At 48.2% G+C, this 12212-nt stretch overlaps 1 protein-coding gene and 1 long non-coding RNA gene across 2 annotated transcripts in view; one reads left to right on the top strand and one right to left on the bottom strand.

The window, feature by feature from the left end:
* Positions 1–15: 15 nt before the first annotated feature.
* LOC130705843 (uncharacterized) lies at positions 16–8511 on the top strand. Its single transcript, XR_009006221.1, has 3 exons — positions 16–78; positions 3193–3361; positions 8202–8511. It is a non-coding gene; the product is annotated as an uncharacterized LOC130705843 (long non-coding RNA).
* ACLY (ATP citrate lyase) overlaps positions 664–12212 on the bottom strand; it is a 42881-nt gene continuing 31332 nt past the window's right edge. The window contains exons 20-28 of the mRNA XM_057535282.1: positions 9504–9631; positions 8842–8935; positions 6672–6826; positions 5172–5322; positions 4825–4968; positions 2867–2980; positions 2419–2501; positions 2056–2132; positions 664–1642 (exon numbers count right to left, since the gene is read on the bottom strand). Coding sequence (XP_057391265.1) covers positions 1548–1642; positions 2056–2132; positions 2419–2501; positions 2867–2980; positions 4825–4968; positions 5172–5322; positions 6672–6826; positions 8842–8935; positions 9504–9631 — 1041 coding nt within the window. The 3' untranslated portion in view covers positions 664–1547. The remainder of the gene's footprint in view (positions 1643–2055; positions 2133–2418; positions 2502–2866; positions 2981–4824; positions 4969–5171; positions 5323–6671; positions 6827–8841; positions 8936–9503; positions 9632–12212) is intronic.

Genomic DNA, 12212 nt, shown 5'->3' with positions numbered 1-12212 from the left:
AAGGTTTAGAATGGCCTTGGAGTAAAAATTGAAAAAGAAAAAAAGACTCGAGACTGAGCCCCAGTTAAGTGGATGCGGGTGAGCAACTTACTTATTATCTCTGAACTAATTTATCTTTCTAAAAATGGGATACTATCTAGATTGGAAGATCGCTGTGAGGATTAAATGAGATGCTTGTCAGGTGTTTTACATAGTGCTTGGTCCACAGTTACTGTTCCATACATACTTGTTAAAAAGATAAATAAAAGCCACTTTGGGGCTTTAAGCAAGGGAGTGGCTCAATCAGATGCCTGTTTTAAAATGTCGCTGGTGGCGGTGTGGAGAATGGACTGTAAGGGGACAAAAGTGGAACTAAGGGCACTAAGTTATCAGACCAGATATGGGTAGATCAGAGGGGTAAATCGACAGGACTTGGCAACCAGAGAAGTGAAGGCAGGCTTTTGGCTTGAGTATCTAAGTAAAGCTTTGGTTCCCATTCACTGCGAAATGGAAGGTACAGATTCACGGGAGAAGATAGTGGGGTTTTTTTGAAGATAGTATTTTGATTCTTTTTTTTTTTTTAAGAGATGGATGAACATTTTTAAAACTACATGTAGTAAAACTATTAGAAGGTACACTTCAAAGGAATGCAGATGAAAGGAAATGGATGACATGAGACAGCAGTATGTTTTCATTGTTACTATATAGTTTATTTAAACCAAACTATGATAATACAGAGGAGAGACTGAGGTGGCAGCTGCCCAGAATCTTTGTGGATTACAGATGCAAACTGAAGACAAGTCGATAACAGACAAGTCAGTTGCATAAATACAGAGAATGTTAAGACACAAGACATTTCACAGCTTTTTGCTTTGCACTTCCATTTTAAACATATGTATGTTACGACTTTACATTTTAAATTACTGCTCCACATATTCTGTAACAATGGCTAAGGATGCAATGGTCCTGTCCCCCTGACATTGGTCTGCAACATGGAACACTTCAGGGGGATACCAAACAAACTCTTAACACACAACATACGAAAAGATCCTAAAAAAAAAAAAATCAGATTAATACAATGCTCTTCAGGTTATATGAGGAGGAAGAAAAGTGAAAAGGAAAAACAAGGTATTAGGGGTCCTTTAAATGGAGAGTATCTTGAGGTCTTAGAAGTGTCATTCCCTTCCTTCAAGGGGAAAACATTTTTTTAACTAATGGAAAAAAGAAAGCAACATTGTAACACCCTACAATGAGGAAAAACACTATCCTGACAGTGCTCAGATGCTTCCATATAATAAATACAGCAGGTAGCAGAGTAAATGTTACAAGTATTGGCTGGGTTCTTATTTCTATGCTTATAAAAAAAATATTAAGCTTCTTTGTGTAGACTGAACAGTGTTAGCCTGTGGGTGTTGGTCTTCGGTGCCTGTACACTGGTGGCTGTTTACATTCCAGGCCCATCCTTTAAGCAAGCTCCAGTGCCAGCTGTCTGTGGCTATTTCCCCGGTGGGGGGGGGGGGGGGAGGAGTTCTCGGCTTCAATTTACTGTAGCAGGGTTCCTGGCTCCATTACATGCTCATGTGTTCCGGAAGAACATATGAAATATCATCCCATGGGTGACGATACAGGCCCTGCTTCAGCCTCTTCTGATCAAGATAGTGTCCTAAAATGAAGCAAACACATCTTTTTGTTAAGAGTTGGTGAGTTTTTAAAATTTTGGTGAGGGGGAGGAGATAAGGAAGGGAAATCTTAACTAATACAAAAAAAATGGGGAAGGACATCCAGATCCATCCCACAGGCAGATGCCAGCCTTGGTAAAAGGGAACTGTTGGACTTCATTCTATTTTCCTGGGCTAGCAATCAAACTCATTTCCAAGAACAAAGGAACAAAGATAAAGATAAGGCAGAAGTTTAAGAAAGGAAGGATTAGGAACAATGATTAAGACAATGTGTCATCTCTCTTACAGAAACTGGCCACATAGGTTAAGTGGTATATCTGAACCACTGGGTAAAACAAACAAAAACAGAAACAAAAAACACAAAAACAAACACACAGAACTCTTACTACCAACTCACCAATGAAGCCCATACTCCTTCCCAGCACAAAGATGCCATTGAGGGCTCCAATGTCAATATATTCATCAGCTTCCTCCCTGCAACACACAATCCACTTGTAGTTTAACAATGGCTCACATGACTGCCCTCCTCCCCCCAGACAGAAAGTACAATTTCTGCCCAGGAATGAGAAGCTAGCTCTCTTTGAACTCAAAGTAGAAAAAAGGGATGTTCTAGATGGTAGGTGTAGAGGCACTTTTTTTCTTCTTTATACCTCTCCATATTTTCTAAATCCTCTCTAATGAGCATGCATTGCTTTTAGAGTTGGGAGGAAACAAGAAAAATCAGTAAGCATTAGGAAGAAGAAAATAGCTGCAAGCTCACCGAGTGAAGGACCCACAGTTTCTGAGCATGTCTACAAATGCAACTCCAATTAAACCGTCTACATTCAGGATAAGGTTTGGTTTCTGGGAAGGCAAAAAAATTCCAAGTATTTATCATTATTACTCATTTTTGTTCCTCGTAATGTTCCACTATTACTATTACAACTATTACTATGAATTCCTGACCACCATTTAAAAGGCTCCCACCAAAACATCCCAGTTGATTAGGAGAGACAGTGTCTTACTTAATTCCCAATGTCTAGCAAAGGACCCAACCCCTCGTTGACACTTAGTAGGCCTGTTGAACTTAGTTAAGCAACAGAAACAAACGTTTCCAGAAAACCAGGTTCAATTTTAGCTGCACAGTCAAAATGTAACCTGGCTCTCATTTTCCCCGAGAAATTCAGCCAAAACTCTGATTCGGGCATTAGGGACATTTTCTTTTTTACCTTCGAGGTGGTAATCTTCTCTACTTCCAGCGCATAGTCAAGCAGGGGTGTGGCAGGGAAGTGCTGTCTGACGTAATCTTTGAGGATCTGCACGCGCATGTCTGGGTTGTTTATCTAGGAAGTGACCCAAAGTTACAGAGGAACCCACTCTAACCCTGCTGTTAAAAGACATGTTCCTGGGAATTCCCTGGTGGTCCAGTGGTTAGGACTCTGCGCTTTCATTGCTGGGGCCTGGAACCCTGGTTGGGGAACTAAGATTCTACATGCTGTGTGGCACGGCCAAAGGGGGAAAAAAAAAAAGATATGTTCATGCTTGTGTCTCACAGGTGGACACAACCGTACGTGTCATATCCAGGAGGTGTGTTTCAGGGACCTGATCCACATGTATGATTCCATGTAGCACAGATCACGACACTGCTGTGGGGCTTAAGGTTTTTTGACGTCCTCTCATATCTTATTTGAGCCTCAAAACCACCTGAGTTGTGGCGATGTTGGGTAAGTCAGCCATGGGGTCAAGCAGCAGGGGGCTGGGGTGCCTACCCTCAATGGGAAGTCTGAGGTTCTAGCTAGCCGCTAGCCATACTGCCCACCAGCTCGGCAACCTAGTCAAGCTGTAACCAAGTTCTAAGTTTTTAACTAAGCAAGCGCGTGTTGGCAGTGGAGCAGCAAAGCATCCCTGAAATTCCAGGAAAACGTCTGGACCTGAGATGAATGGAGATGAACCTTCTGTTCAGAGAGCCACACTAAGCGATCACCTGTTGGGGGTGGGGGGGGGTAGTGAGACAGGTTAGGCGCCCGCCAAGTCCCGATACCACAGGGACCTCCTCCCTTGGCCAAGACACGCGAGGTCAGGATGGAGTCCAGGAAGGAAGGCACCCAAAGACTGGGTGTGGCAGCGCAGGCCTGCCGCGAGCTGGGGAAGATGTCCTGTGCTGTGCGTGTGCCGTCTGCCTGGGAGGTGGCGATGGCTGAGCCAAGTTCTGTGAGCCCGGATGCAATGTCCCTCAGAAGGAACCACTGTCCCTGCTTCAGTCTTTGCCACCCAGCTGCCTCTGGATCTACCCTGAGCTGGCCCAGCATGGGGATGCCTGGATCACACGCATGACCCTCTCGTATTAATGTGCGTCACACACCCCGCTCAGACCAGCAGAGTGAGGTTTCTGGAGCTACGGAGCCAAGGACCCCGAGCAGCTGCCGCTTCCTCTTCTCTCGTTGCCTCTGATTTCTAAACACAACTCACACAGGACACACAGAGGACTACCCGCCCTGTGAGAGACTCTATTAATTACTTAGAATAGTCACGCTGGCCTCTCCCAATCGGGCTGGCCCTGATTTTATTACTCTTCCTGCCCCAGTGGTGTCAGGCTTAACCACATTGACTTGCTTTGGCCGATGAAATGTCAGTGAAAAAAAGGGGGCTGTGCAACTTCCAAGCAGAAGCTTTACGAAGCTTTCTTGTGGTTCTGCCATGGCTGTTTTCCTTCTGACATGAGACCGGCATCTCCTGGATAGGGGCTGCTCCTTCAGTGGAGATGACGGAGCCGGAGCTGCAGCCAACCCACAGTGGATGGAGGACGAATAAGAAACAAACCTTTGCTGCTGTGAGCCACTGAGATTTTTGGAGTTGTTTGTTACTGCAACCTGCAGCATTATGTAGCCTAAGGTGACCAATATGTCCCCTTAACCCTGACCCTAGTCCTTTCTCCTATTAAGATTCACCTGGGAAGATAAAGGTACCAAGTTTCCAGCTCCTCATATTTTCACACCACAACTGAACACAATAAAAACTGTTTAAGGGCAGTCTGTATTATAATGGAAAAAACAGCTGCCTCAGTGCTGGCATCTGTCAACAAAGCTTTTCATGTTGGGAGCTGAGAGCCCGGCTGTGCCCCACTAAATCAGTGCTCTCTCATCCCCATCCACCCTGTAGATCCAGTGCCTTGAGAGCGACAACTTACCGATTTCACTCGGTGACCAATGCCCATGATGAGTTTTCCTTCCTTCTTCATCTTGTTCACAAACTCCATGGGGATGATGCCACTGTCAAAGGCCTTGCTGAACATCTTGGCTGCTGCATCCAGGGCACCCCCAAACCGGTCGCCCTATAGGAGGAGCCAGCCCATGTCGCCCCAAGCTGTCGGAGTCTCCTTCAGCTTCGCAGGCCAATCCGGCGTGCCCCGAACAGCCCCCAGCATGGGGTGTCACACTCCACAGCTCCCTCTATGACCCCGCTGCAGCCAAGCGGCATGATGCTAAAGCCTGGTGTCCCTGCTGTTTACCTCCCAGGATGACAGACAGTACTCACGATGGTGAGCAGTCCCGAGGTGAGGCTGGAAACCAGGTCCTTCCCGGCCCGGGCACAGATGATGGTGTTGTGAGCCCCAGAGACGGCTGGCCCGTGATCAGCCGTCACCATGAGGCACATCTCAATGAACTGGCAGGAGTACTTGGGCAACCTGGAGGAGGGCGTAAGGGAGCAAAGGGGAGAGGACGGGAGCGCTGGAACAAAGGCAAGAGGCTGAACAGGAGATACGCTGACAAGGCCACGGTCCTCCTGCCTCCCGTCTCCTTGAACAAGTCACTCAAACTCAAGAAGGGCAGCAACCTCCCAATCCAGGCCTAATACGATCTTAAAACTCCAAGGCAGAACCTTCTGATTCCTGAGTGGCTCTGGATGTTGCCGAGATCAAATACTGCTTTTGGAATTGAGGTTAGCAAGCAGGGTTTGAAATCTCTTCTTTAGGCAGTTTTCAGCCTGAGTTGCTGTGACAGGATGTGACCTTTTTTGTGGTTACTACTCTCGCCGTGCCAGACACAGAGGAGGTGAGATCCCTGTCCCTTTCACAGTGCATAGCGATCAACCTCCCAGCTGATGATTAAGAACAAAGTCTGGGGAATTCCCTGGCGGTCCAGTGGTTAGGACTCCATGCTTTCACTGCCGAGGGCACGGGTTCAATCCCTGCTTGGGGAACTAAGATCCCGCAAGCCGTGCGGCGCAGTCAAAAAAACCCCCCAAAATCAAGATCCCACATGCTGAGCGGTGCAGCCAAAAAAATCCCGAAAAACAAACAAACAAACAAAAACCAAAGTCTGGAGCCGTGGGGACGCAAGAGCACACACAGTGAAACCTGCTCGGGTGTTACAACCCTTGAACTTTTCCCAGGAAGGGTCCAAAGCAGGACCAAGACCCATCTCTCTTCAGGTGAGGGCAGGACACAAACCAAGACTTCCCCCTGGCTTTCTGCCCAGAGCCACTCCAAGCCAGGGCTCTGTGAACATGTACTCATTGGCCTCCTTGCTCAACTGTCAGTCCCAGGGGAGGGCTCAGCTTGGGAGCTGCAGAGAAAACCAATTTTTTTCTCCATGCAGGCTGACGAGACACAAATTTACAGAGGACACAATACAAGGTACTTTTAACTGTGCCGGTTCAGCAACTCCAGCAGGCCTGCACTCCTTAAGCTACTGGACGCCCCTAGACCTCCTTTGCTAACCCCTACCTTTCTCTCAAGAGGCCTGCATTCAACTCTGGCCCATTTCTTTAAAAGTTCCCATGGGAAAGGGGCTGATCCAAGATCCCTGATGAGGTCATTGCTTTCTACTTCTCTTGGTTAAGGCTGGCCTTTCTGTCCTTGGAAGACTTAGGAACAGCCTTTATCTCTTTTCTCTGACCTTTCAATTGATCTGTGGCCATAAAGAGTAGCCCTGGACATGGTCCCCAAGGCTTCCCACCCCCACTCCCTTGTCAGGGGAAGAAAATTAACTCTGAGTCACAGGGCCCTACCACCTTCTGCCCTCCACGCCTCACCTTTTCTGGAACCAGAGGAGGCCGAGGACCCCGCCGATGCCCATCTCCTCCTTGAAGACCTCAGTGATGGGCATGCCCGCGTAGATGAGCTCCTGTCCTCGCTCATCACAGATGCTGGTCATGAACGAGGCAGGTTTGCGGATCAAGCCCAGCTCCTGAGCACAGATGGGGGCAGAGGCAAGCAGGGCTGTGGTGACCACAGCGATTTTCCCACAATGGCCCCACTGTCTGTGCCCAGAACCAGTGTCCCAGGCAGGTCTTAAATTCTGGCGGCCAAGCAACAGCTCTCAAAGTCCTCCCAAGAAGGAAGCGCAAAAGCCCTTTTATTAGATCATGTGGGGCGTAGAAAATAGGAGCAATCATGCCACGGCACCCACTCAGCCTGGGCACTGTTGCTGGTCTTTACCAAGCGTTCGCGGGCCCGGGCAGTTCGCTAAGCTGTTGAAATCCAGGGGTTCATTCTAACCTCACAAACAGAGTAACCAGCCCCAGGTCACCTGGCTAAGAAATGGAAGAATGAATCCAAAGGGACAATTTTTAAAATACTCTACACACAGCTACCAGTCCCCCAGCAAAATGTAACGAGGCACATGGCTGGGAAAATGGGGAATCCCCTCAACACGTCCTTTCCCTGGGGGGAGGAGACCGAGCTCCTGAATCCTCCGTTTCCAGAGTTGGGGCACAACAGGGGTAGCAACAGCTAACTCTGTCCAAGCCCATTTCTTCAATTATCCCTTGTGAACTTAAGAAATGCTTTTAAGTTATGTTTTAATTATAGAAGCAACATGAATACATCCTCCTTTTTAAAAATCCACACTAGGACAGCTACAATCATGTTGCCTTTGACCTCCACCCCATCTTGGTTTTCTGCCTTCGTGTTTGTTAGTTTAGAGGACATCTTTCTGGACCTTTCTTTCTCTACTTTTATTTACACGCAAAGACACGCGGAGAAGAGACAGCGGTGTTTTGCGTGCCTACATTTTTCATAATCATAATATAAATAGTGTCCTATAATGTGCTGGTCACTCAATGAATCTGAGCTCTACACATGTCAGCACATATGTAGATCTAGTTCATTCCTTTAACTACTGTAGAGTATCCCCTCATATGACAATCCTACAGGTTGGCCATTCCTCCACTGATGACCATCAACTAGAAAAATATTCTTGAACAAGTGTGTATATGCAAGCATTTCCTTGAAGGAGCTTTCCAGACTTGGAACGGCCGGGCCGGGCCATAATGTAGGAGCGCTGTTAAATTGGATTGACATGACCCAACTGCCTTTCACAAAGGCTGTGTCAATACCACTCTCGCCACCAATGAATCAATGTAGCAGCCTCCTCACACCCATACAATGTATCAGAGAACTTTTTTTTTTTCTCTTTGCTGACCTGTAGAGCAAAATTGGTGTCACAGTTTCTACTTTGGTTTCTTTTATAAAGAGTGAAGTTGAGCATCTCTTTATGTTGAAAGAACATCTCCTATCCATTTTTCTAATGGGTACTGGTCTTTTAAAAATTGATTTTCTAGGGACTTCCCTGGTGGCGCAGTGGTTAAGAATCCACCTGTCAATGCAGGGGACACGGGTTCGATCCCTGGTCCAGGAAGATCCCACATGCCACAGAGCAAGTAAGCCCGTGTGCCACAACTACTGAGCCTGCGCTCTAGAGCCCGCGAGCCACAACTACTGAGCCCGTGTGCCACAACTACTGAAGCCCGTGCGCCTAGAGCCTGTGCTCCACAAGAGAAGCGACCACAATGAGAAGCTCGCGCACCGCAACAAAGAGTAGCCCCCACTCGCCGCAACTAGAGAAAGCCTGCGTGCAGCAACGAAGACCCAACGCAGCCAAAAATAAGTAAATAAATAAATTTATAAATTATTAAAAAGAAATTGATTTCTAAGAGTTCTTGTATATAAGGAAATTCGCTCTTTATCTATGCCCCCGCCTTAGACAAGTAGCCTGAAATCTCTTAGCAGGTGCAAACAGCTCTAGAGGACATTGTTTGTCCCCAGCCCCTGTTCCCAGGTCAGGCCACACAGCTGTGGGAGATACACGCCACCCCTTGCCCTCCTGGGCCCTGCATTTGTTTCACCTGCTGGTCAAAAGGGGCCACCTCACAAGCTCCAGTGCACCTTGCCCACACAGTCAGGGACACACGTGGCACCTACCCTGGCCCAAGAGTAGTCCATGGGCACCGTCGGGGGCGGCACCTCCTGAGCAGGTATGATGACCCCTCTGGCCACGAGATCCTCGTACACGGACCTGGGAGGCAGGGGAAGGGGAGAAGAAAAGACATCCATGTGGATTTTATTCTTCTGGGCTCTTCTAAGCCATCCCACGAACGCTCCTCCCTCTTACCCCCGAGTTTCCCAGCTCTGTATCCCCTCCTGTCAGCAGTTATGAAAACAGGTTCTAGCCAAGGCCTGCCCCACCGTCTCTGAATGGGGCTTTAGAGAAGGCTGAGAATCTGGAAGCCATGGAAGGCCAGACGGAAGGAACGGGAAGAGACAATAGCTTATCCAGCAGCTCTTTATCATTTGGTTTGAGATGACATTTTCTAATGTTTCTATGCCCTTCTCTCACTTATGGCCCGCCAACTAGGCAGGCTCAGAAATGTTTTAACGCCAGTCTGAACGGCGCGTAACTGCTGCTCCTAGAAACAAAACAAAATGAAAGCCAGAAAGAAAGGATTTTGCACCATCCGTAGAGCTGCCTTAGACACCTGAGAGGGTCCAGGCATATCAGACACCTATATTTTGGAGAGGGTGCTGTCCTCGGGAGGGAATGGGAAAGGGACAGGGAGGTGGCGTCCTCCACCAGCTCCACGTACTGGATGATCTCTCCAAGCTCATCGAAGCTCCGGGGCACAAACACTCCGGCCTCCTTCAAAGCCTGGTTTTTGGCTACTGCAGTTTCAGAAGCCTGGTTGGCACAAGCTCCAGCGTGGCCGAACTGTACCTGGAAGGCAAAGGAGAACAGCTTTACCAGGCCCCTTAATCCCCCGAAAGAGAGGACAAAGGCTCCTGGGACCATCAGCACTGACTACAGGCCGGACCCCACTCAGTGCTCTATGTGAATCACTTCAAGCCTCCAGAAAGCTCACTGAATAGGCGCGATGTCTGACTCTCATTCACAGGTGAGAACCTGAGGCACCAAGCAGCTCAAGAGCTTACTCAAGGTCACACAGCTGGTGCACTACAGCCAGGACACCAAGCCTAGCACCCAACTCCGCAAACACCTTCATGTGGCTTCCCGTGGGGCACTTGTCGGGGTGGCGGGTGGGGAGACAGAGAATAGCCGTTAGTTTCGAGCAACTGTGAGAAGTTACAAACTGCCAGCCTTAGCTAAGCTGAGCTCACAGGCGGGATCGGACTGTCCTGCGCATACTTTGTATAAAGGATGTACCCTTATTAAGCAAAACAGAACACCAGAAGATATCATTAAAAATACAAATGGGACTTCCCTGGTGGCGCAGTGGTTACGAATCCGCCTGCCAATGCAGGGGACATGGGTTTGAGCCCCGGTCCGGGAAGATCCCACAGGCCGCGGAGCAACTGAGCCCGTGCACCACAGCTACTGAGCCTGTGCTCTAGAGCCCGCGAGCCACAACTACTGAGCCTGCGCTCTAGAGCCCGTGCACCTAGTGCCCGTGCCCGGCAACAGGAGAAACCACCGCCACGAAGAGTAGCCCCCGCTCACCGCAACTAGAGAAAGCCCGAACGCAACAACGAGGACCCAACGCAGCCAAAAATAAGTAAATAAATTAATTAAGAACAACAACAACGGGCTTCCCTGGTGGTGCAGTGGTTGAGAATCTGCCTGCCAATGCAGGGGACATGGGTTCGAGCCCTGGTCTGGGAAGATCCCACATGCCGCGGAGCAACTAAGCCCGTGAGCCACAACTACTGAGCCTGCGCGTCTGGAGCCTGTGCTCCGCAACAAGAGAGGCCGCGATAGTAAGAGGCCTGCACACCGCGATGAAGAGTGGCCCCCGCTTGCCGCAACTGGAGAAAGCCCTCGCACAGAAACGAAGACCCAACACAGCCATAAATAAATAAATAAAGTGCACAATTCAATGGTTTTTAAAAAACAACAAGTTTCCAGCTTCTTTTAAAAAGTCAGATTTTGCACCATTTGGCCTGTATTCCCACTTAGCAACAATCACAGGGAGCCAATTAGCTATTGCCCCCTTCCACCTGAGCATGAACTAAGATTAAACTATAAAGTCAATAGAATATGGAGGGGTAGTAACTGGTTATGGGGAGTGAGAGGGAAGAGAAAACCAATCAGAAGAGCTAAGTGTTACCTGTGTCTCTGATTAAGCAACAAGGAAAAGGAATTAACCTAATGAAACATGGTATAAAACCCTGATTAGGGCAGGTGTGGTGGGTAATCATAACAATACCTTCCCTGTTTAAATAACACTGTGTCCAGGCACTTTTCTAAGAGCTTTACAAATGTCATCATTCAGTAGCTTCGACTGTTTCCTCTCAACAAGGAAATGGAAGCACAGAGGGGTAAAGTAACTTGCCCGAGGTCACACAGGTAGTACGTGGTAGCACTTGAACCAGGCAATGTGGCCTCTCACTGTGCTCTTTACCACGACATATAACAAAAGGGGCTGAAGTGTTGAAAAGGTTAGGAGCCGCTGCTCCAGTTAGCGGGGCTTGAAGACACATGCTTCAAAGTGGGTTCCCAATGCCTTCTTTGTAGGATTTAATCTGCGTGGGTGGATGGGGTGGGAAGGAGGTTCTGCATTCACATAAACTTAGAGAACACTGTGTCCAAGGAAGTTAAGCCAGTGTAACTCAGATTTCTCAAAGCTAACACCAAAGCTTTTAGAAGGGAGAGAGATGATATCGCATGTTCATAATTTATAGAAGCTTCCCGTTGTCTTTGTTTTGAGGACCACTGCTACAGGACCAGTGTTTTGTGCAAATGCCACCTTACCACTGTCCCCTTGTCTCTACTCCCATCCCCCAGTTCTCAGTTCAGTTTCCCCGAGGCACTGAACTGAGGATATTGTGTTGTATACCTATCTCACCTCCTCTATAGGGCAAGGTCATATGACCTGTTCAAGAAATCAAAAAGCACTTATTAGCTGGGCTGTCAAGGTACTATTCTACATTTGTATATCCTTGAAACTACACAAAGAAAGTTGTTAAAAAAAAACGAATCAAAAAGCAAAAGCAAAACACCTTGAGGACCTGCCCTACCCACGGGGCGATGATGAGCACCTGGCCAGAAACAGAAGAGCAGGGTCCCTGCCCTCTCGGAGGTGTCCTCGGCATAGTGGGAGTGGGGAGGTGGGGGGCTCTTGTAAAGCAGAGCTGGTGAAGAGAAACCCTGGAGGGAAGGGAGGAATTATTTTTGGCTGTTGCGGTGGAGGGGAGAGCAGCCGTGAAGAAAGAGAATCAGGAAGCACTTCACAGAACAGGTGTGTTGAAGAATGGAAATGAGTATTTGCTAAGACCTGTATGTGGCAGACCTTTACAATTACCTTCTTATGTAAGTCACGCAACAACCCCGAATCATCCCC

Source organism: Balaenoptera acutorostrata, chromosome 20 (genome assembly GCF_949987535.1).
Source record: "Balaenoptera acutorostrata chromosome 20, mBalAcu1.1, whole genome shotgun sequence".
Lineage (NCBI taxonomy): Eukaryota > Metazoa > Chordata > Mammalia > Artiodactyla > Balaenopteridae > Balaenoptera > Balaenoptera acutorostrata.
The sequence above is the reverse complement of the archived record's forward strand: the minus strand, read 5'-3'. Positions and strand labels throughout refer to the sequence as shown.